This window comes from Suricata suricatta, chromosome 3 (assembly GCF_006229205.1).
Source record: "Suricata suricatta isolate VVHF042 chromosome 3, meerkat_22Aug2017_6uvM2_HiC, whole genome shotgun sequence".
Taxonomy (NCBI): domain Eukaryota; kingdom Metazoa; phylum Chordata; class Mammalia; order Carnivora; family Herpestidae; genus Suricata; species Suricata suricatta.
In genome coordinates, this window is record NC_043702.1 from 44066281 (window position 1) to 44092704 (window position 26424).

Sequence of the window (26424 nt, forward strand, 5' to 3'; positions counted from 1 at the left end):
TTTGTAAAAATCAAAGAAGATTTGCATTTTAACAATATTATGTCATGTCAGACTGTTCTTTGAATCAAGAAAAACATTCACATGAGGAACGTCGCATAAGGCTGCAGGCAGAGGTAGTAAATGAGCCCAGTAGTCTATGTTAACATGTTAACATGGCAATTCAATGCCTACCCATGCACGACTTGGAAAACCAAAAGTTTTGGTAGTTAAAGAAAGCTGTTGAAGTTGGAAGGAAGAGTTCTATCCACCCTCTCATCTATTTTATCATAGTATTTTTTTCCCAGTTTGTTTTTCTCCTGTCCTCAAATATTTGGCACCTATTAAAAGAAAGCACAGTCCTCAAACTGCAGTCTCTCTGGTCGTCTTGCTGCTTACTTGCACTTCCTAATGAGGAGGGCATGTTGAACATGGCAGGTAACTTGAATGAGGCTGACTGGGTGGTGTCCCGGAAAACTTGAGGTACGCCCTAAGTGGGGTACTCAGTTCTACTTCATTGTTGGCTTGTGGAATGGGCAGTTCCAACCCAGAGTTGTCAGATTTTAAATATGTGAGATGAGGTCATAAATCTGAACTTTTATATGAAACCTCCCAATTCCTAAGTGATAGTAAACCTAATTATTGTAAAACAAAGTGCCTACTGAACAACATAGATCTGTCATCTGAATTTGGCCTCATAAACAATTCAGTTTCTGGTTGATCAAGCACAAACTGCCACAAATGTCTTAAGTCTACCAGTTCATGCCTTTCTCATTCATATTTTGACTGGTATCAGCATCCTGCACAATGTAAACACTAAATAAAAATATATTTATTAACATTTTATTTAAAAAATTGGCAAAGTCATTAATTGATTTCACGCATCATGAATAAGTCCTATTAAATTATAATACTTCCAGATGACATAAAAACTGGTGGTAATATTAAATCTTAAAATGCCATGCTTTAATTTGCTGCAAATCCTAAAACTTTGTGATATGCTATTAAAAATCTAACTTGGAAATATGCTTTTTTAATAACACAATTTTTTAAATGTTTTAAGTTTTTATTTAAATTCTAGTTAGTTGGGGCACCTGGGTGGCTCAGTCGGTTGAGCATCCGGCTTCAGCTCAGGTCATGATCTCACAGTTCGTGGGTTCGAGCCCCACATCAGGCTCTGTGCTGACAGCTAGCTCAGAGCCTGGAGCCTGCTTCAGATTCTGTGCCTCCCTCTCTCTCTGACCCTCCCCTGCTCACACTGTCTCTCTCTGTCTCTCAAAAATAAATAAAAGACATAAAAAAAATTTAAAAAATAAATAAATTCTAGTTAGTTAACATATAGTGTAATATTAGTTTCAGGATAGAAATTTGGTGATTTATCACTTATATATAACACCCAGTGTTCATCACACAAGTGCCCTCCTTAATGCCCATCGCATTTAGCCCATCCCCCTGCCTACCTTCCTTCCAGAAGCCCTTAGTTTGTTCTCTGTTGAGTCTCTTTTATGGGTAACACAGATTTAATTAAGACATTGTCAGTTTTGTAGTTTACTATATGTTTAAGGAAGGCTTTTAGTCATAAAAAAAAAAACTTATAGTGTTTACCTCAGTTAACTAAAATATACAAAAGATATGCCTAAAATTATATTTAAATACCATTTGTCTTACAAAAAAGGTAGAAAAAAGGGGTAAAAAAGCTACATTAAGGAATGTTAAAGAAATGAAAATGCCAGATATCAAACTATGTGTACTCAATGATTCAAGCTGATGAAAAAGTTTACTTATAAAAAAAATGAGTTGTGTTGATTGTTAGGAACACATATATTATTAAAACATAGTGAATGTGGTTATAATAGATTGCAGGACCATCAATTTTTTTCTCTCTAACTTCAAAATTTTAGGTGATGTGTTTGTTGTATCTGTTTTACAGGAAGACATATTTGTAAACTGTGAGCTTTTTCTACTTTTTAGATTATATTGGCCTTTTCATAAGATAATATATTACTCTCAAATATTCAAGGTGTACACTACAGAGAATCATTTCAGTGGTAACAAGTTTGGTTCATCATTAATAACATTTAATTTCATCATAGTTATTTGTTTATAATAACTTCTATAAAATCATAATCTCTTTATGATAAGATATGTCTTTTTACTAAAACAGAATTTAGTTCCCTAGTAAGTATTTTGCATACATTACCTCACTTAATGCTCATAATGAAACTCTGAGGTGGGGATAATTATTACCTCCATAATACATTGCAATTTTTTTTAATGTTTACTTGTTTTTGAGAGAGAGAGAGGGAGACAGAGGATCCAAAGTGGGCTCTGCCCTGACAGTAGAGAGCTCTACGCAGGGCTCAAGCCCACAAACCATGAGATCATGACCTGAGCAGAAGTCAGAGGCTTGAACCACAGAGCAGCCCAGGCACCTCAGGGCTGCAATTCTAGGTCTCAGTTTGGGAGGAGAGAACTTAGATTCACATCCAAAGTATTTTTCTCTACATGCCTCAGACTTTTTAATAAGCAATAAAATGTACACATATTTGCATAATCAGAATGTGTTATGATAAATGTACATACCAATACAACCACCATATCCTTAAACATATAGAATATTTCTATCATCCCAGAAAGTTCTCTGATGTCTACTTTCAGCCATATCACATTTATGTGTAACCAATGCTATAATTTCATCACCACAAATCAGTTTTGTCTGTCCTTATATTCATAAAAATGAGCCATATAGTATATATTCTTTTTTGTCTGTCTACTTTTGGAGTTTCTCAGACGTTGTATGTGTCATTTGCTATATCTTAGTTATAAATACATCTGCTACAAATTCCTCTAAAGTCATTTTGTGGACATCTGTTTTCAAAATTTCGATAAATATCTACAATGGAAATGCTAAATCATAGAATAGTTTTATATATGACATTATAAGAAACCGCTCAACTGTTTTGCAAAGTAGTTGTACCATTTTACATTCCTACCAGCAATAAGAGAGTTCTAGTTGCTCCTCATTCTCACCAACATCGCAGACTAACAATCTTTTTATTTTGTCATCTTACTGGATGAGTGATGCTACCTCAGAGTGCTTTTAATTTTAATTTTCTTGTTGAGTAATTACATTAGCCCAGTTTCATGAATGACTAAGCTAAGGAGATTTCCCCCCCAATCATTTAATAAAATACAAAGAGCAATAATTTTTTAAATTAAAAACAAAAACTTTATTTCAAAAAATTATTATACGGCAAGCATGAAATACAATAAGAATATATAATAAATAGCTTATAAATAAATAAAGCTTGTGAAAGGACAGGATATAATAATTCCTTCTAGTAATAATAATGTAGGATTCTTTTGCCACACAAGCGCTTTTTCACTGTTAGCAAGTAAGAGGGAGGTTTTAAACTTTGGCTTATTTATATCTCACTCATTGTAATTAAAGAAAAATGTGTGGGTGGGGTGAAGCTTTCATCTGCTTATTGGGGCTACTACTTAAATTTTATCAAGTGCAGTATCCAGTGAATATAGTTATTAACATTTGGAAACAAAACTGTGAATTCATGATGGCTAAAGAGTTCATAGTGACTGTATACTGACCTTATATTACAGAAACCAAAGCATTCATATCATAATGAATATCCTTATTTTAATTTTATTTTTTAAACTTAATGAGAGGACTATAGTAGCTGTGTAAATATTAAATCATAATAACATGACATGATACTAATAAAGTTTTGTGGCATACTAGGATAGGCCTTCATCTAAATTTCACCCAAGCTCTTAGAAATTCACAGAAGTAGTGAATATATAAAAAAGAAGTAATTAAGAGAATGAAGCTTTCCCCCAGTATGGGCAGAGAGACTCTGGCTGGAGAGGTCACAGTCATGGGGATAATATACCATGATGGAAGAATGTGAAATGGAAATCCAGGGTCTCGGACTGTAATTCTGCTTCTCTTGCTACCTAGCTTTGTGCCTCTGAGGAAGGTACTAAATCTCTCTGACCTAGATTTGCCTAAAATAATATGAAAGGGTTGGACCAAATAGGGCGTAATTTATTTTCCAGGCTTTTTTTTTAGATTAATATGCAGTAATAGGAAATAATACAGAGAAATCCTGGGTAGCCTTTACCAACTTTCTTCCAGTGGTAACATAATACAAAAAACAAAAAAACAACTACCTTCCAAATCACACCAACCAATATGGATATTAATATAAACAAGATACAGAATAATTCCATCACCACAAAATTCCTTCATCTTGCTGTTTTATAGCCACACCCTCTTCCAGTCTACCCTTACCATTTCCTTACACCCTGAAAATCACTATTTTTTTCTCCATTTCTTTAATTCTGTCATTGTCATGGAAGTTGTTGCATGCATTGACAGTTCATTCCTTTTTCTTGCTGAGTAGTATCCCATGGATTGGATGTACCAGAATTTGTTTAACCATTCACCCATTATCTGAGATATTTGTAGTTTGTGACTTTTATTAATAAGTTGCTATAAATGTTCATGTGTAGGTGTTTGTGTAAACATAAGTTTTTATTTTTCTGGGATAAATGTCCAAATGGATCATGTTATACTTGCATGTTTAGTGTTGTATGAAACTGCCAAAATGTTTACAGGAGTGTTTGTAGCATTTTATATCCCCATAGCTATCTACGTACAAGTGAACCACTCTTCCATCTCCTCACCAGCATCTGGTATGCCCCCTATTTTTTATTGTAGTCTTTCTAGTAGTTGCACAGTGATCCCTCATTTTGATTTCAATTTGGTTTTCCTTAAGGGATACCAATGTTAACATCTTTTCACATGTATTTGCCATCTGACTATCCTCTTCAATGAAATGATCCTTCATATCTTTTGCCCACTTTCCAATTTGATAAACTGTTTTCACGCTGTTGAGTTTTGAAAGTTCTTTGTCTGATGTAAGTTTGCAAATATTTTCTCTCCATTCTAGGTAAAATTCTTATCTTCTTCATAAGGCCTTTCACACACACACACACACACACACACACATACACGTTATTTTTGATGAAGCCTAATTTGCACTTTTTCCATTTATGAATCCTGCTTTGGGTGTCAAGTCAGAGATCTCTGTGCTGAAGACTTTCCTTGTGTTTTTCTCTAAATGTTTTTACAGTTGTGCATTTTACATTTAAGCCATGATGCATTTTCAGTTAATTTTTTATAAGTTAATATGCATTTTATTTGACCTATCCCTTCACCAAAACTACATAGTCTTGATTACTGTAAGTATCTATTAAGTTTTGAAATAGGGTAAACTCTTTTTCTACTTTATTGGTCTTTTTCAAAACTGTTTTAGCAATTCTAGTTCCTTTGCTTTTTTATATAAATCTTAGAATCCTCTTGTCTATACCTACAAAAAAATCTTGCCATGATTTTGACAGAAATTGTCTTAAACCTGTACATTAATTTGGAGAAAACTAACAAATAGACTAGATTGAGTCTTCTAACCCATGAACATGGCATTATCTATATCTATTTTAATTTCTTTCATCAGCAATTTGTAATTTTCAGCATACAAGTCCTGTACAAGTTTTACATCTCTGGTTAGATTTATACCTATGCGTTTTATTTTTTTAAGTAATTGTAAATTTTTGTATCCATGTGTTCATTGATCGTATACAGCAATACTACTATTGATTTTTGTAGATTTATCATGTATCCTGCCACCTTGTTAAACTCATTTATTAGATTTAGGTGGGGTTTTTTTTGTAGAATCTTTTGAATTTTCTGCATATATAATGAAAATATGATACCTGCAACTCAGTAATATTTCTTCTCTTACAATCTGCAAGCTTTTGATTTTCTTATTTTGCCTCATTGCAAAGTCTAGAGCTTCCAGAACTGTGTTTAGAAAGAGTGGTAGAGTAGAAACCCTCACCTTGTTCTAAGTATTGGGATGAAAGCATTCAACTTTTTCACCATTAAGTAAAATGTAACCTATAGTTTTAAATGTTCTTTATCAAATTGAGAAAGTTTCTTTATATTCCTATTTTTCTGAGAGTTTCTAGCCTTGAATGAATGTTGATTTTTTAAAACCGTTTTAAAGGATTGGCTGATATGATCATATGGTGTTTCTTCGATAGCCTGCTAACATGACTGATCACATGGTTGGATGTTTGAATGTTGAACAAGACTTGTATCCCTGGAGAAAACTCTATTTGGTTTTGGTGTATAATTCCTTTCATATATTGTAGAATTACATTTGCTAATAACTCATTAGATATTCTTGCATCTCTATTTCTTGGGGGATTGAGTTGGTCTCTTGTTTGTTTTTCACTGTCTTTGTCTGGTTTGGTATTAGCGAAACACTGGTTTCATGAAATGAATTGAGGAGTACTCTCACCTTTTCTGTTTCTTGAAATAGATTGTGTAGGATAATGTTAATTCCTTTTTAAGTATTTTATAGATTCCTCCAGTGAAACTATCCAGGCATGAAGAGTTCTCTTTTAATAAGTTTTAAATCATAAATTCCATTTCCTTTCATGTTACAGGGCTATCCATATTACATATTTATTATTAGGTGATTTATGGTAGTATTTATCTCTTGAGAAATTATCAATATTGTCATTTTTTGCATAGTTATTTATAGTATGCTCTTATTAGTCTTTTGCTATCTAGAGAGTCTGCAGTGAAATATTCTGTTTCATTCCTGACATTGGAAATTTGTCCTTTCCTTTTCATTTTTACTTTGCCAATGTCATCAAAATTTAGATACTTTTATAATCTTCCAAAGAACCAGCTATTTGTTTCATAGTTTCTCTATTGTCCTTTGTTTTCAATTTTATTTTCTCCTTTTAACATTCTTATTTTCTTCCTTTGAGTTTGCTTTGATGTTTTATTTTCTAAGGACTTGAGATAGTTGCTAAGATCATTGATTTGAGGCTTCTATTTTCTCTAATGTATTAATTTGTGATAAATTCCTCTTGGCACTGTTTTAGCTGCATCACACAAATGCTGATAACATTCTATTTGAATTTTATACACTTCACTGCATTTTGTTTCCTTTGAGAAATCCTCTCTGACATACAGAATACTTGTGAGTGTGATGTTTCATCTCCAGTTTTTGAAGAATTTTGTTACTAATTTTTAAGTTGATTTCTTTGTTTTTTCAATTAATTTTTTTGCATTTATTAATATTGAGAGAGAGAGAAAGGGAGAGAGAATGAGTGAGGGAAGGGCAGAGAGCAAGGGAGACACACAATCTGAAGCAGACTGTAGGTTCCAAGCTGTCAGCATAGAGCCCAACACAGGGCTGGAACTCATAGACTGTGAGATCATGACTTGAGTTGAAGTTGGAGACTTAAACAAGTGTCCCATTGTTTCAATTCCTTAAGATGTTTAAGATTTATCTTATAGCCCAGGATATGGTTTATTTTGGTACATGTTTCTTTGGCACTGGAACACAATGTGCAGTCTGCTGTTGAGTAAATATCTCTATAACAATCAGATTCCATTAGTTGATAAGGCTGATGAGTAATTCTACATTCTAGATGATTTCTTTTCTAGTTGCTCTATCCGTTTTGGGAAGAATGGTAATGGTGAAGTCTTTAACTGTAATTGCGTATTGTCTATTTATCCTGTGTTTCCTTTCAGTTCCATAAGTTTTTGCTTCACTTACTTTGCAACTTTATTGTTTGGTTATATACATTTAGATGGCTTTCTTGGTGGTATGACCCTTTTACCTTTATATAAAGTCTTCTCTGTCCCTCATAATTTTCTTTATTTTGAAGTCTACTTTATCTTATATTAGTATGCTTCTGCTTTATTTACCTAATGTTTACATGATACCCATTTTTCTATCCTTTTATTTTCAGTCTGCCTGTATTACCCATATCACTATATATGCAACAAGTTTCTTACAGAAAATATATATCTGGATTAGGTTTTTTAATCTGCTATAACAATCTTTTATTTGGTGTATTTAGACCATTTACACTGAATGTGATTTTTTGATACATTAAAGCTTAAATTTGCCATTAAAATTTTTCTTTTCTGTCACCTCTCTATTTTCTTTCTCAATTTTATTTTCACTGTATTGGTGTGAGTTTTTGAAGTACTTTCATAATAAAAATTTGACTTACCATAGTACTTTTAAAAGCATCTCATTATATAGTTTTAATGACTGCTTTTGGATGCATATTTGCATAACATCACAGTCTACTAGTGTTATCACTTTTCAGGTCAAGTGACATGTAGAAAACTTACCTCTTTTTACATCCCTTCAACTTTCCAGGTTATAATATAATTGCCTTATGAATGTCTTATTTAGAATCACATTAGAAAGTATTTTTTGTTTCTATTTTCTTTCTTCTTTGAATTCATACCTCCCACACTCACTCTTGGTATCATCAGTTTGTTCTCTATATTTGAGTGTTTCTTTATGTTCATCTCTCTTTTGCCCTTTGCTCATTTGTTTGTTTTTTCTTTAAATTCTACATATAAGTGAAATCATATGTAGTGAAATTGTTTTGTTTTTTGATTTATTTTGCTTAGCATAATACTCTGTAGCTCAAACCATGTCATTATAAATAGCAAGGTTTCATTCTTTTTTATGGCTGACAAATATTCCATTGTATATTTATACCACATCTTCTTTATCCATTCATCAGTCTATTAACACTTGGGCTGTTTCCATAATTTGGCTAGATAATTCTGCGATATACATTGAGGTGCAAGTATCCCTTTGAATTAGTATTTTTGTGTTCTTTGGATAAATACCTAATAGTGCAATTGCTGGGTCCCAAGGTACTTCTATTTTTAACCTTTTGAGGAACCTCCATACTGTTCTCCAGAGTGGCTGTACCAGTCTGCATTCCCACTAACAGTGCAAGAGGGTTCGCCTTTCTTCACATCTTCACCAACACCTGTTGCTTCTTATGTTGTTGACTTTAACCATTCTGACAGGTGTGAGGGGATCACTCATGGAAGTTTTGATTTGTATTTCCCTGATGGTCAGTGATGTTGAGGATCTTTTTATGTGCCTGTTAGCCATCTGTAGTTTTTCTTTTGAAAAGTGTCTATTCATGTCTTCTGCCTATTTCTTAACTGAATTATTTGGGTTTTGGATGTTGAGTTTGATGTGTTCTTTATAGATTTTGGATACTAACCCTTTGTCAGATATGTCATTTGAAATATCTTCCCCCATTCCATAGACTCCTTTTTTGTTTTGTTGTTTCTTTTCTTTCACTGTGCAGAAGCTTTTTATCTTGATTAAGTTGCAAGAGTTCATTTTTGTTTTTGGTTTTATTGCCTCTGGAGATGTGTCTAGTAAGAAGTTGCTACAGTCAAGGTCAAACAGATTGCTGCCTGTGTTTTCCTCTAGAAATTTGATGGTTTCCTGTCTCACATTTAGGTCTTTCATCCATTTTGAATTTATTTTTGTGAAAGAAAGTGGTCCATTTTTATTCTTCTGCATGTTGCTGTCCTGCTTCCCCAACAGCATTTATTGAAGAAACTGTCTTTTTTCCACTGGATATTCTTCCCTGCTTTGTCGAAGATTAGTTAACCATATGATTGTGGATCCATTTCTGGGTTTTCTATTCTGTTCCCTTTATGTTTATGTCTGTTTTTGTGTCAGTACCTAACTGCTTTGATGACTACAGCTTTCTAGTATAGCTTGGAGTCCAGAATTGTGATACCTCCAGCTTTGCTTTTCTTTTTCAGAATTGCTTTGGCTATTCAGGATCTTTTGTGGTTCCTTGAAAATTTTAGGATTGTTTGCTCTAGCTCTATGAAAAACTGCTGTTGGTACTTTGATAGGGATTGCATTAAATGTGTAGATTGCTTTGGGTGGTATAGATATTTTAACAACCTATATTCTTTCCATTCATGAGCATGTAATGTTTTTCCATTTCTTTATATCCTCTTCAGTTTATTTCATGAGTGTCCTATAGGTTTTTAAAAAATTATTTTTATTTTAGAGAGAAAGCAAGAGAGTGCAAGTGGGAATGGGAGGCACATGGAGAGAGATAGATAATCTTAAGTAAACTCCATGCTCAATGTGGAGCCTGATGTGGGTCTTAATCCCACAACCTTGGGATCTGGACCTGAGCTGAAAACAAGAGTCAGAGGCTCAACCAACTGAGCCACCCAGGTGCCCCTGGGTGTTCTATTGTTTTCAGAGTACAGATATTTTGCCTCGTTGGTTAGGTATATTCCTAATATCTTATGTTTTTTGGCGCAGTTGTAAATGGGGTAGATTCTTTATTTTTCTGCTGCTTCATTGTTGGTATACAGTGCAGATTTCTGTACATTGATTTCATATCCTGTGACTTTGCTGAATTCATGTATTAGTTCTAGCAATTTTTTGGTGGAGTCTTTTGGGTTTTCTACATAGAAGTTCATTTTGTCTACAGAGGAAAATTTGACTTTTTCCTTGGCAATTTGCATGCCTTTAATTTCTTTTGTATTCTAATTGCTGAGGCTAAGACTTCGAGTACTGTTAAATAGTAATGGTGAGAGTGGACATCCCTGTCCTGTTCCTGACCATAGAGGAAAAGTTGTCAGATTTTCCATTTTAAGGATAATATTAGCTATGGGTATTTTGTTTATGGCCTTTATGATATTGAGGTATATTCCATCTATATCTACTTTGTTGAGGGTTTTTATCAAATTGGATACTGTATTTTGTCAAAAGCTTTTTCTGCATCTACTTAGAGGTTCATATGCTTCTTATCCCTTCTTCTTTTAATGTGGTATATCAGGTGAATATTGAACCACACTTGCAGCTCAGGAATAAATTCCACTTGATCATGGTGAATAATTCTTTCAATGTACCATTGAATATGATTTGCTAGTATCTTGTTGAAAGCTTTTGCATCCATGTACATCAGCGATATAAGCCTGTAATTCTTTTTAGTGGAGCTTTTGGTTTTGGAATAAAGCTAATGCTGGCCTTGGAAAAGGAGTTTGGAAGTTTTCCTTCCATTTCTATTTTTTGGAATAATTTGAAAAGTAAGTATTAACTCTTTAAAGGTCTGGTTGAATTCCCAGGGGAAGCCATCTGACCCTGGACATTGATTTGTTGGGAGATTTAGATTACTGATTCAATTTCTTTCCTGGTTATGTCTGTTCAAATTTTCTATTTAGTTCAACATCTTCTTATTTCTTGATAAAAGGGGTGATTTTCAACTGAATCTTACATGTTTTTAGGCAGCTCAGTTGGTTAAGCAACCAGCTGCTGATTTTGGCTCAGGTCATAATCTCTTGGTTCATTAGATCAAATTCCATGTTAGGCTCTGCGCTAGAGGATGGAGAATGTTTTGGATTCTCTCTCTTCCTCTCTCTCTGCCCCTCCCCCACTTGCACTTTCTCTCTTTCTCTCTCTCTCTCTCAAAATAAATAAATATACTTTAAAAAACAATATTATAAGCCTCTAGAAATTATTTAAGCTCAATGTTTCAGTGGCTCACTCTGACACAATTCCAGTAGGGGATGGGAATGGAGAACACGATCTCAGTACTGCCTGGCAAGGCAGAAATTCAGCTTCCTTATTCGGCCTCTCTTCATTACTGCTTGGCAGGGCTGGGTATTCTAGCTCCCCATGTAATCCACAGTGTTAACATGGAGGGAGGGAGACTCAGTAATACAACACGATACTGTTTATAAAGTACTGAATTCCAGTCTTGTGACATACTATGATCGGTTTTACCTGACTTTCAAACTCAGCAACATCACAGAAACTAAAAAAAAGTTACAATGAATAGATAAGACAAATCCCCAGTACTAGCTAATGGGCTCTGGAACAGGTCACAGTTATGGAAATAATAGAGCATGGAGGGAAAAAGGATACAATGATAATCTAAAATCTTAAATTTTAATCTTGATTCTGTTATTACCTAACTTTGTAAACTGGTAAAGTCACTCAACTCTCTGGCCTTGGTTTTGTAAAGTAAGAGGATAAAGTTCTGCCAAGTGGGTCATAATTTCTTTTCCTATTTTAATCCTCCATGATTTGCTATTTAAAATGACAAAGAGGATGGCATGTCAAAAGTTCTATATACATATCAAATGAATTTTATAAATATAGTCATTATTACAATTAGAGCAAATAAAACCTTGAGGTGAAAATAATATAATGAAATTTTGATGAAACATAACCTCTTTGAGTTCATGAAAGTCATGCACACTTATAGCTGGAGAAATATCTTGGACCTCTTTCCAAAGTCCCAACTTCCACCTACCTGCAGCAGAATCACTTGGTGAACTTGCTAAATATAGATTTCCTGAGCTCAAGCCTCAATCAATATGAACTTATTTTTTGAAGTGAAAAATAAAGAGCCTTCCTTATGAATATTATACACATTAATACTGTAAGCCACTATTTTAGGCTTCAATAAATTATTTTCAACCTTTAAGAAAAAAGGAAGCTAATATACTTTATCCAAAGAGAGTAACTGGTCAAGGAATTTAAGTTCTTGAAATCAATTACAAACAATTACAATTAGGGTGAAATAGGGTTTATACTTTTTTTAATGTTTATTTATTTTTGAGAGACAGAGTGCAAGCAGAGGAGGGGCAGACAGAGAGGGAGACACAGAGTCTAAAGCAGGCTTCAGCCTCTGAACTGTCAGCACAGAGTCACATGCGGGGCTTGAACTCACAAACCATGAGATCATGACCTGAGCCAAAGTCGGACACTTAGCCCACTGAGCCACCCAGGTGCCCCAATAGGGTTTATACTTTTGAAACAATGTAACTATGCAGGGATTCTGGCAAGCTTGTGCATTAAATGATCCAATAAACTTAAATGGGGATGAAATAAAAACAAGTGACACAAAACTATAGGAAGGCTAATATTTATAATGAGTTATAAATATTTCAAAGGCCCCCAAGGCCATTTATTTTTACATATAAAGCAAGAAAGAAGGATGGGGTGCCTGGGTGGCTCAGTTGGTTAAGCGTCCAACGTTGGTTAAGCGATCAACTTCAGCTCGGGTCATGATCTCATGGTTCGTGAGTTCAAGTCCCGCGTTGGGCTCTGTGCTGACAGCTCAGAGCCTGGAGCCTGCTTCGGATTCTGTGTCTCCCTCTCTCTCTGTTCCTCCCTCGCTTGCAGTCTCTCTCTCTCTCTCTCTCTCTCTCTCAAAAATATAAGGATTTTTAAAAATTTTTTAAAGAAAGCAAGAAAGAAGCACAACTGAGTTTACTGCCTAGTGTGCATGGTTAATGGTCATGATATCTTACACACAGAAGATATTCAACAAATGTCAACTTTCATCTTCTCAACCACATAGAGAAACACATCAGCAAATGATCATGCTCTTAAAAACACTTGGGATATTAAGCATAATGCATTCATTAATAGCATAAATTTCAAAAACAGCTTGTACTTTATTTTATATAAAATGCTTTATTGTGCATATACTATTGTCATATGGATGAGCATATTTTTCTAAGATGTTCCATAATGTTCATGAAATCCTCAAAAAGTACTATGATGCCAAGAAGTCTAGCACATTAGTTTGCATTTTTAGAGTAGTAGAGCTTAAAAATCCACATAATAACCTGTTTTACTTTTTGTATATTTTTCTATGTGGACCTTTTTTTTCTATAAGGAAAAATTCATTGAGCATCTATTGTCCACCTAATGTAGAAGTTACATGGACAAATAAAAAGGTCTTTACTTTCAAGAAGCTCACCTACTGGAACCAGAGAAATAAATTACATAAGAGTGATAATATATTAATTCTTTGCTATTTTTAACCGCATGAAAAATAAGCAATTAATGAATTAAGTTCTTTTTCCTAAGTCAATAATGTTGTTGAAGTTAGATGTTTTCTTTCATTAAAGCCATTAATAGCTGCAATGTGTGCTTGGAATTCTATCTTACGTTGTTAACAGGATATCAGATCAGATTATGATTAACACTAGCTTATGCTTGTAATCAAGACGTGGGGTTTTCTTAAGATTCCAGATGATTAAAAGAACTATTGCAGGACTTAACTTTAGAATTTCCTAATAGATCTTACTTGCTGAGAACATTAGATTACATTTCCAAGCTAATACACATGCACACAGACACATACTCATGCATAAACAATTCTATTACCTTTCATTATATTAAGTTTTTTAAATAACAAAAATCAGGAACCAGCTTTTCAAAGTACTGGAGATTTCTTTTTTTTTGGTATTAAATAATTTTTATTTATGAAAAATCCTAGTACCATCTTAAATCAAAACTTCTATTTTACATCACATTTGGAGGAGCTCAGGCCTGACCCCTCCCAATACAGATTTTATTTCCTGCAGTTTAAAATATTTATTTTTTTATCACATCATCACATTCTAGAAAAAAATGCTCTGCTCACCATTACTCTTTGCATTATGTTCTTATTACTAAGCCATATTTGAGATTAAAATTACAAATAAATGATTATAAGAGAAATAAGTGCATAACATAAGCAGGCATGACGTTCTAAGGGAAGATATTTGCATGCAAGCTTGTGCCCATGAACATGAGAATTCAGTTAGGGATGAAATCCTGAAGCATATTCTCATGACAGGATGAATCTATTAGTGTAGTTAAGTATTTGCAGACCTTACTCATTTCTAAATACTTTACTAATGCCGGAAACAAGACAATTCCTGGCTTGTAAAACAGAACAAACCACCCTAAAACATCTGGCATACTTACACACTTTTCGCTGTCAAATACATAGCACAAATGTTTATTTGACTCAGAATCTTTGCATATGAAAGTGAATATCCTCTTGTCAGTTTTATCATCTGCACAAAATGATATTCTGTGAAGCTGGCAATTGTGTTGGACTTCCTGTGAACACAAATGGAAATAAACAGTTGAAGAGACTCTTGTCCATTTTCTGAAATACCAGCTTGTGTTAATAACATACAATATTTGACTTTAAAAGTGAAACAATCATCTGTCAAACTTTGGTTTATAATTACATACACCCAAATTTAAACAAATACGTAATGGAGATGGACCACCTGACTCAGATTAAACGAAGGCAGTCATCTCAATAGGACTTAGAAGAAAAGAAGCAAAATACAAGAGAATCAGAGGTGCCAGACTTTCTGAGCTACAGGGATCTTAAGAGACAATTACTTTAAATCTTGAAATTTTACCCAGAAGGAGATTAAGGCCCGGAGAATTGGGATACTTCCACAAAGTTAAAGAATTAGCAGGACCCTTTTTTACCAGGAAATTTTTATTTTATCTTATTGCTACTCATTAGCATTACATAACTTCACCTACACACGATTTCATATGAAATATAATATCATTTCATCCTTAGTTTTCATATAAGTTGTATTTTACATGTCTTCATCAGGAAGGTCTACACATCTGGCATCTAAATTACTGAATCAACTTTACTAATTAGAAAGATAAACACTGCAACTATATATAGATAGATATAGATATACTATAAATATATGTATACTATAAATATATGTATACTATAAATATACATATAATTTTATACTGTTATATACATATATAGTAACTATAGCATCTGTCACTACATCTTTCCAGGTTCAGAGTTTGATGTTCAGCTTGATGAAATTTGATCTTTTACTCTGATTCACATTACTGCTCATTAGACTAAAAATGAATACATAAGATATACACATAAATATTAAGAGAATTTGTTTACAGCACTATATTGTTTCCCTGCACACAAACCAAATGATAACTCATCAACAGCAAGCATGAAAATTAGAAAGAGGAAGTATAATATATGATTGTAATGTCTTTGTCACTAGTAGAGAGTTGATCCATCCATTTCAACAGCAGGAAGGAATAATGCCAGAAAGAGAGCCTCTGATGAGGACATCTTCCCTTTCTTGTGTTTAGTGCTAAGATGGACAATGACCACACTGGCCTCGGACAATCTTTCTATACTCTGTCTGACTGACCAGTCTCTTTATCGCAGACTTTAGTTAATCAAACAATACCCTGTAGCCACACTGTAGTTCCCAAATACTGACAGCAGGGCTACACCAGTTTATTAATTATATAATCATGTTAATGATAGGGGCACCGGGGTGGCTCAGCTGGCTAAGCATCCAACTCTTGATTTCAGCTCAGGTCATAATCGCATAGTTCATGAAATGGAGCCACATGTCGCGCTCTGTGCTAACAGCGCAGAACCTGCTTAGGATTCTCTTCTCCCTTTCTCTCTGCCCCTTCCCAGCTCATGCTCACTCTCTCTCTCTCAAAAGTAAGTAAACATTTTTTAAAAAAATCATGTTAATGATATATATATAAGAAATATCATTGCTGAATATATATGGACAAATATTCATTTTTTCCATCTGTAGGAGAAATTACAAGTAACATGAAAACACACCGTTTACTTAAGCTGGTGGTAAAACATATACAGTCCCTTGTTCACTCACCAACCAGTATGATCACAGCCTTTGATAATGACAGTTGAGAATCATCATAATTTTTGTTCTAATTAGCAGAGTTATCTTCCTACAAAAGAAGACTAGGAAGCTAAAACTTGCAATTTTTTTACAATAGTAAATTTTTTTGGTGTTGTGATCAATCTTTATGAATTTTAAATATAGCACTCATTTTTGGTGAGACAGGACAAACCCAAGAATACAACGTCACATCGCTTCTCGGCCTTTTGGCTAAGATCAAGTGTAGAATACAACGTCACAGTGAGAACCCATTTAAACTTTAACACTGACAATATTTTATTGGAGTTGGAACAAAAAAATAAGTAAATCCCCAATTCCCCTATACCACCTCTTCCCAGCACTGCATAATATTCATTTGAAGGACAAGTGAGAAGAGCAGAAAGGGGAAAAGATACAGAGCAAAAGATATTGGAGCAAATCGAGATTGCTTTTCACTACTATTTTCATCCATCAAAATGGCATGGAAAGAGTCTATTTTCTATGAAGTCCATGTTAGATTAATAATGAATTTTTAAATTCTGCCCCTTACATGTACATTTTACTATAAAACTTATTTTAGGAGCATAAGAGTTTTTTAATTACAACTAAATAAAACAAACATACCAAAATAAAATGAATGACAGATTTGGTTCTGATTCATTTAGGTCTCTTCAAACAGTAGTTCCTAAATGCATATTTGCCAACAGGCTGTATCCGAGTCACATGGGGAAGTGATTTTGTTTATGATCGAGATGCTCAGTCTAGTTCTGCAGACTCTGCATCTGAAAATCCTGAGTGGCCTCCAGTGATCAGCACTCTCATGAGTCTCCGAGGGGTACTGATATTCAGCAGAGCTGGCAAACCCTTTTTTAGATTTATTTCCTTTTTTTTTTTAAGATTCAAAAAATGGTACATTCTATATATGGTTAAAGAGTCAGATACTCTTATGTTCTTATGTAATATATGGGCAAAGAACAAAGTGTTCTCTATTCAAATATAGTATCATTGAATTTATAAGACATTTCAAAGATTTTAAAATTCCCAGGATTGCCCTTTGATTTGGTAGTGATGAAAAAAGAGATGGTTCTTCCCTATTAAAAGCTTCGAAACTTTATGGTTTTAGGGAAAAACTCAATTAGGTCTTTTGGCAATTAGCTATTAATTATAGAAACTGAGACTTTGGTGCTATTGTTTGGGTAAGGCAAAATATGATGCTCAAAAGTCAACTGGCAAATCACATTGAGTGAATCCCACCTCACTGATGTTTTGTAAATGGGATTTAGGTTGGGGGAAGGCATGTCCGTCTGACAATACATCTGACATCTCTAAAAGTTTGGAGAACAGAGTGATAAGGTGACAGGCTGTCAATGGACAACTCACTATCATGGAAGACTTACTATGGGGGACTTTAGAATCACCAACTGGAAACATTGAGCTATATTTGCATTTCCATAATCCATTCTCCGTCTCTCTTTTTACACCCCAACCACGTCCCCCATGTTAGTGTTGGTCATCTTGTAGAATTTTTATCTTTATATTTTGTGTTCTTCTGAGTATCCACTATCATTAAACTGTCAATTCTAATTTTTTAAATGTTTATATTTTTGAGAGAGAGAGAGAGAGTGCAAGCTGGGGAGGGGCAGAGAGAGAGGGAGACACAGACTCTGAAGCAGGCTCCAGGCTCCACACTGTTAGCACAGAGCCTGATGTGGGGCTTGAACTCACAAACCATGAGATCATGACCTGAGCCGAAGTACAATGCTTAACTGACTGAGCCACCAACGCATCCCTAAACTGTCAATTCTAAACAATAATGAAGTTTTCTCTATACATTGCTTTAATCATATTTGCATTTTTCTAAAAATTTAAATTTTATATCAAATGAAAAATGTGAAGCATTCTAAATGTTCAATAATAAGATAATGATTTAGTAGATTATGATTTCTATATTATGGTACTGGTGAAATTTTTATAGCATAGGATACAGTATGGGCAGACCCAAATAAAAAGAACAAGAACACATCAATGATACATAAAGTGTATTATCAGCCCTTCATCTCTCATAGTGTGCTTAATGAGGCCTACACATTCACATAAGAAATTGAATTCATAATTGATTACACACACATATACTTTAAAATAGTTACAGGATCTACATGGTTTACAAGACATTTTAAATACAAATGACCTATTCTGAATAAACATTTGCCACTGTGTATCCAGTTAATTTTAAAAAAGGAAATGCAGGACCGGGGCAGCTGGGTGGCTCAGTTGGTTAAGCATCCACCTTTCGATTTAGGCTCGGGTCATGATCTCACAGTTCATGAGACTGAGCTTCCTGTTGGGCTCTGTGCTGACAGCATGGAGCCTGCTTGGGGTTCTCTCTCTCTCTCTGCCTTTCCCTTGCTCCAAATACATACGTACATATATACATACATACATACTAAATATTTTTTTAAAAAGAAAATGCAGGACTAAGATTGCTTTTCTTTTCAATTGCAACTAAGACTACACATCTGGGTTCACCATCACTCTGTAATTTATTCCTCAGCCTACTGTTCTTCTGTAACCACCGTTTGCCTCATGAAGTAATGTGAGCCAACCCACCTGTTCAATAATAAGGCCTCATTTTCAACTCCCCGGTTTCCCAGTAACCTATATGTATTCCATTATGCGCTCAAATCGATCTTCTACTATTCTTTCACAACTTGTTTTACCCACCTCAGCAGTTATTGGGGAATAGCCATAACCAAAGTCAAGTGTCCAATTCTTTGTTTCTTATTTAATATTGAGTGTGGCTCATGGGAGGAAATTAAACAGGATAGTTGTGGGAGGTCTTCTATTCATGGCTTGAGGACTATGAAGAATGCCATTGTTCTGTAATTTGGACAGTAACTGTGGGAGAGCCCATGCCACAGTCAAGTTGTCCTCACATATTTTGTCCTCATACTGATTCACATCTTCAGTATGCTAAGATACGGCCTTAGAACGTATTTTTGTAAATGGCAGGTATTTCTTATGCAAGTATTCCATGGACTAGTTTAAAAAGGAGGATTACTTCAGCAGACTATGCACTATGCCAGAACCCCTCAAACTTCAGGCACACAAGAATTCTGGCATGTCTTCCTAAACTATATAGATTCAGATTCAGTAGGTCAGGAATGGGCCCTGGATTCTACATTTATAACAAGCATCCAGGAGAAGCTGATGCTGCTGGTGTGCAGACCACACGTTAAAGAACAAGACATCATCAAGGGTTGTTATGCACATAGACGAAGCTATCAATGGCAAATGCTGAAACAGAGAGAAGTTACAGACTCATGAAAAATAGTTTCATAATCTGCTTATAGGCCAGGGTTTCCTTAGACCTTCAGATCAAATTAATTTTGTCAGTAAGTATGCCACAGTGTCAGAGGAAAGCATTTATGATACATGTCTGTAAGATTAATTGAAGTTTAATGTGAATTAACTTTTCCCAACTTGCTTTCATGGTCTTATAAAAATTATTAAGCAAAAATTCTGAAGCATCGTGAATAGCATACTGTATTAGCGTTTTAGGGCTGCCCTAACAAAACATCACCGATTGGGTGGCTTAAACAACAGAGATTCACTTTCTCACAGCTCTGGAGGCTGGAAGTCCAAGATCAAGGTGTCAGCAGGTCTGGTTTCGGCTGAGCCTCTCTGGGTATGGGTTGCAGATGGCCGCCTACTCACTGTGTCCTCACATGGCTTCTCCTCGGTGCTTCTACATCACTGATGTCTCCTTTTCTTCTTACCAGGACACCAGTCCAAGTGTGATTAAGGCCTAATTAAGACTTCATGTAACCATAAATACCTTAAAAATCCTATCTCCAGGGGCACCTGGGTGGCTCAGTGGGTTGGGTCTCCAACTTCAGCTCAGGACATCAGGCTCTGTGCTTCAGATTCTGTGTGTGTGTGTGTGTGTGTGTGTGTGTGTGTGTGTGTGTGTGTGTGTCTCACCCTCTCTCTATGTCTCTCAAAAAGTTAAATAAACATTAAAATAATTTTTAAAAATTCTATATCCAAGTATAGTCACATTGGGGCTTAGGGCTTCAACATAGGAATTTTGGCTAAAAACAATTCAGTCCCTAACAAATCCATGTGAAGCCAGAATAGATTATATTTAAAAATTGTTTTCATTGCATTGATAAGGGAAAGGGCTCTAAATACAAGAACTTTAAGTTTATGCTGTATTATGGGCTGAATTATATTTCCCCAAAATTCATATGCTGCAGCCTTAACCACCCATACCTCAGACTGTGCCTGTATTTGAAGAGAAGGGTTGAGATTGGTGATTACATTAAAGTGGTACATGATCCAATCAGAAGGGTTCTCTAATAAGAAAAGGAAATTGGACACACACAGAGACACCAGAGGTGTGTACAAGGATGACCACATAAAGAGGCAGCAGGAGAGAGGCCATCAGCAAGCCAAGGATAGAGGCCTCGGAGGAAACCAACACCGCTGTGAGCTCAGTCTTGGATTTCTAGGCTCCAGAACTGTGAGAGAGTTAGTTTCTGTTGTTTGAGCCACCACATCCATGGTTTTTTATCATGGCAGCCTTAGGAACCTAATATACGCTGATTATGTCCACAGGCAACAGACGCAGTCCAAAATATTTTAATAAACAGCACATAGCTTTTGTTTCCTTTCTTATTCAGTGAACCACACTTCACACATCTCTTTCACAGCACACAGAGTAAAACCCCTGAAAACAAGACCAAACACTGTTAAATACGCTTCCATCCCAAACACAGGCTGAAGAACAGACCACTTTGGAGGCACTCCCAAAAGTTGTCTCTCCCCCTAAAAATCCTACATGATTTTAAAGAGTAAAACTAAGGACTAACCCGCTCCAGTTAGTAACCAATTTTAAATATTTATTGAAATAAGTATATAATTGCCATTAAGGAAAGATCGAAGGGTTTCTGACATTCAAAAAGAAGCCTTACCTTTGTTTTAGGTTCTAGAATTTTTACTCCATATATCGATATTTGCAGCTCAACTTTGGGAATTTTCTGGCCTTCAGATTTCTTGATATGTCTTGCAAACTACAAATGAATTCAGAAAACTGTAATTCTATTTCTATGGCTAATAAACACAAATATATGTATATATATACACACACATACATATACTTATGTATATATATGTATTCAGTGTTGGACTTTCATTAAATAAATGATTACCCATTATAAAGTATTTTATAAACCCCATGTAGCTTCAGAATATTTAGTAATCATAATAGTCTATCATTACTATCATTAAAATCAGATTGATATTGAATAGCTTTTTAAGAACATTTTTAATGTACTTCTTTCATTGTATTTAAACAATTATATTCATACTAACTAGTTAAGAAAAGGAAGACTCTTTGTGGGAAGACAAGCAAAGACCAATTTATTTTTCTGTGCATTTTTTAAAATACGTTTAGAGAGCTGCAGTTCACCAGTGCTGCATTTGCCATCTTTGTCATTTCTAGATACCTACCTCGCTTGGTATAGTGTCCTACCCAAGCAAATCAATGAGTGAAAGATAGATTACCATATTTAAATAGAAGCTATGAATTGAGGTAATCATCCTAGCTAAAAGACTAAGAACTAGATTCAGTCTAGAATTATGAGTATCTTGAAAACCTAAATATTTTCCTAATGCTTTCATAGTAGTATTTATTGTAACTTCTTATTGAATTGGTAAGTATATGCAAATGCTAGTTAGGTTTTGTTATAGAATCAAAAAGAAAATCCCCATCTTCATGCACTTTATAAAGGGAGTTTCTACCTCTCTCTCATCATTTCTGGATTTAATGATGGAAAAAATGACAGGAGCCCAGTTAAATTTTAATATTAAATGGTTGGGGCACCTGGGTGGCTCAGTCAGTTGAGCTTTCAGTTTTGGCTCAGGTCATGATCTCCCTGTTCGTGGGTTCGAGCCCCGCCTCGGGTTCTGTGCTGACAGCTTGCAGAGAGCCTGGAGCCTGTCTTCAGATTCTGTGTGTGTGTGTCTCACTCTCTGACCCTCCCCTGCTCACACTGTCTCTCTCTCAAAAATAAATAAAACATTTAAAAATTTTTTTTAAATATTAAATGGTTAATTAAAAAAACTTTTATTATAGATACACATCTATATTCCACATATATATGTATACACACACATAATGCATATATGCTAATTAGTATAAGTATGTCTCATGCATTGTTTGGAATACATACTTACACTAAACAATTATTTGTTGTTTATCTCAAGTTCAAAATTTACTGAATGTCTTGATTTTGACAATGTTGTTGGCAATGCTACTTTCTCTCTACCTTCCTTTTTTCAATCCTACCCCTACCTTCCTTTTTTAAAAATGGGGGAAAAAAAACTATTGAAAAAATAGGATTTTTACTCCTCTTCTAGGGCTTAAAAATGTTATTCCTTACTATTAAAACATTTTTTCAGCATATGGAGCATCCTAACTTGACTCAAAATAGATTATATGTAAGGCATGGGGGGGGTCAGTCCTCTTTTTTATGTCATATTTATTTGCATTGTGCATTTCTCTCTAATTTAGGACAGATGTGAACACACATGGTATAGTTCAGTCCTGGAGCAGAGTGATTAAAAGCGCTTTTTCTCTCTACATGGCTTTGCACTGCCATTCAGAGTATTAATGCGTACATGAATGTCTTCAAGTGTCTGCCTTGATAATATGGGGGGTGGGGTGGGGGTGGGAGAGTACCATTTGTTTTATTTCATTTTGGGTGGTATAGTTTTTTAGCTTGCCATCTGTCCTGTTCTGTGGATGCAGGCGGTTCTTTTTTTGTATCCAGAGGTCTTACATTCTGCACGTGAATTTGACGAATTTGTGCCAGACCATTTTTTGTATGTCTTTAAGAAACATGTTTCGCTTCAGATCTTTAAAAATCATTCCAGCTCTCTCCCAAAGAAAGTAGATTAATTTTGTTTATTTTCCCTTCATAATCTCCTTCCTGTACTGGTATAATTAAAACAATGTGGGGGTTTTCACATACGAAGGCTTACAAAATAAGGCAGCTGCTTCTGTCTCTGTGAGTGCCTCCGGACAGACCACTCTGTCCAGGCTGCACAAGGACGCTCCGGTGGCCGCCTGGCCGCTGCTCTTCCAGAAACAAGACAATGAGCAGGGGCTTTTGTGGCGTTTCCCACATCTGGACACAGATATTTCTGTGACCTCTTTTACTTTTTCCCAAAGTCATTACAGAGCAACTACCAATATTAAACTTATCTACTGACTGACTTCTTTTCTGCCAGGAAAAAGAAAGCACAACCCATTTTCTGTATTAAAAAAGAAGAAAGAAAGAAGGAAAGAAAAACTTCCCAGTTCTGCTTTCATGTATATCAAGGTTTATAATGGTTATTAGCTTTGATTGCTGCACAGATGTTGCAAACAAATATGCCTAAGGGTATATTTGCTCAATTGTTTTATATTTTAAACAGAATATAAATATTCTCATTCCTGCCCAATTTTTTTCTGAAATCTAAGATTACCATATTATAGTTTACATGATCCCTCTGCTCTAAGTCTGTTTTGCTACTGATAGACCTCTTAACTGCATTCCAAAATATTTCTAATTTACATGTTGAAGACACGCTCATCCTTCTTACTTACATTACATTCTTTTGTCTCCCTATTTCCTACTTGAATGTTAATGCTTGAAAAGCCTTTTTGCAAATTTCTTTCCATTTCTGCTTCAGTGGATTCATTTGTTGGTCATCTAGATAGTGATCTACCACCAAAATTTGTCTATAATATTGCAATAAAAATATGCAAAATAGGTAAAGCCTAAGCCTCCTGAAGGATATCTGGATACAACAAACGCATAAAAACAAAACATAAACAAAAACATCATAAAATGATGAAGTAAAATAAAGTATTTCTTGAAATTCATAAAGTAGTTAATTAAGTATGTGTCACTAGTAAGTAGAACATTTCTTACAGTGAGCACTGCTGGCTTTCAACATAATCACACTATTTCTATTTATTTCTCAGAGGACTTTAAAAAAATGAAATCTAAGTATATTGCTAAGGGAATACACATTACTAGGAAATAAAACCAATGAATTTATTACTGTTTCAAATATTCAGAACTACTACTTCTCTTTGTGGCTCTTGTAGATTAATTTAATTAAGCATGTTCCTAATAATTCCACAGGGAATCAGCTATGTATGTATATATATAATTAAATTAAGCTCTAAACACTTTATTAATTAAATAACTGGTTATAAGACAAACAGTGTTATGTTACACAGACAGAGTGACATTGAATGGAAAAGACCAGGATTAATAGAACCCAGCAGTAATTCGCAAGCATCCTTCCTTGAGGGAGTTTCATGTAATTTTAATTTAGCTGCCTTGAGGTGAGGGATTTCTCCTCTAAAACTGGGGTGAGGAATGCTTCTCCCTGTTTATCTCTCAGGGAAACTAAGAAGTTTTGGATCTATATGTCAACATTCATCCACATGTAAACATCACAAGCAGATTGTTTAAAAATTATAGAGCCCTCTGACATTTGTACCTGTTTTATTCATAAAAATAAATAAAACACTGTTAAAAATAAATTCATTATAATAACAATACTATATGTTTTATATATATATAACTTCTACATACTAAATATGTAGAAGTTGAAAGGATTTTTTATATATTAGTTATTTACATTTTTTTCATTTAATTACATTTTGGAAATTTTTGCATTTTCTTAAATCTTAGGCTAAGACATGATTAAGAAATAGAAATAGTTGAACATGTTTAAGAAATAGAAAATATGTTGTTTTGGTAAATATGAAACCTGAAAGTAAAAATTTTAATAATTATAAAAAATTTATGAAGTATAAATTCAAATTCTCTATGAAATGATAGGAAAGTAGTATGTAATAAAATGAAGATTTTTAATTTTTCTCAAAAAATTAGTCATCACAAACATAGAAGAATGAAAAAATACATTATTGAAAATATTCTAAGTATTCCATCTTATATTAATCCTAAATTTTAAGTTCCTGTCAGAAACCCATATATAAAATATTACAGTTTTGAAAAATGAGTAAATATAAAGTATCAACTTATGTGGCAAATAAAACAAAATACTGAACTGTAATAGATCAAAAGGCAGCCAGAATACATATGTTTAAGAACAGGAAGCAGAAAATTAAAATGGGGGATGTGTACATAAAATACAGTTAATGAGCAAATTTTTTTTGTTGTTTTTGGTAGAACCATAGCACCACCTTCTGGTCATTTCTACATGACAACAGCGTTACAGAGGAGCTAGGGTCTACATTTCTAAAATAAATATAAATACTCTTGAAGACTTTGAATTGCAGCTTCTGACCTCTGACACCAAGAAACACATGCATGTATGTAGGTGTGTGTGTGTGTGTGTGTGTGTGTGTGTGTATGTTTATTATGCATACATTTACATCTACATTATAAAATATGTGTACATACGTACACATATGTATGTCATAAAATTACATGTACGTAATAAATTAAATAAAAAGCTTTCCTTTATTTATTTTAATTTATTTAAAAATCATTACCCTTAAAATACACATTCCTGATCTATAAAATCTTTGCAATCAGCAGTGTAAAACTTGCTTATTAAATATTTTGGAAGACACTTGAAAGACAATAATTATCAAGCGAACATGCATTTTTAAACTATACTGAATACTTACTGTAAATCACATTCCTTTATTAGCAGAGTACATTTCCAAATATGAAACGACATAGAACTGCAAATAAAATCTCACAAAATTGCAGAAAAACTAGCCACTGTTTAAAAGCATTTCATTTCAAATGCCTCTACATTTTATCTGGTCATAATATAATCGAAGCCTTTTGGTTTGGGACCTGAGCTGACTGAATACAGAACCTCCTAGATATAAAGACGCATTAAGTGTAAATACTATTATTCTTCTATAAAAAAATGACTGTAGTGAAGCTGGACTCATGCCAAGTTTGCAATATTTTGAACATTTAAATAAAATCTAATTC

At 34.3% G+C, this 26424-nt stretch overlaps 1 protein-coding gene across 9 annotated transcripts in view; it reads right to left on the reverse strand.

The window, feature by feature from the left end:
• Nucleotides 1-26424, reverse strand: part of GULP1 (GULP PTB domain containing engulfment adaptor 1) — a 264099-nt gene that overhangs the window by 18908 nt on the left and 218767 nt on the right. For all 9 annotated transcript variants that reach the window (XM_029934269.1, XM_029934276.1, XM_029934274.1 and 6 more), the window contains 2 exons: nt 21361-21459; nt 14652-14789 (listed from right to left, as the gene is read on the reverse strand). In XM_029934269.1, the coding sequence (XP_029790129.1) occupies nt 14652-14789; nt 21361-21459 (237 nt within the window). The remainder of the gene's footprint in view (nt 1-14651; nt 14790-21360; nt 21460-26424) is intronic.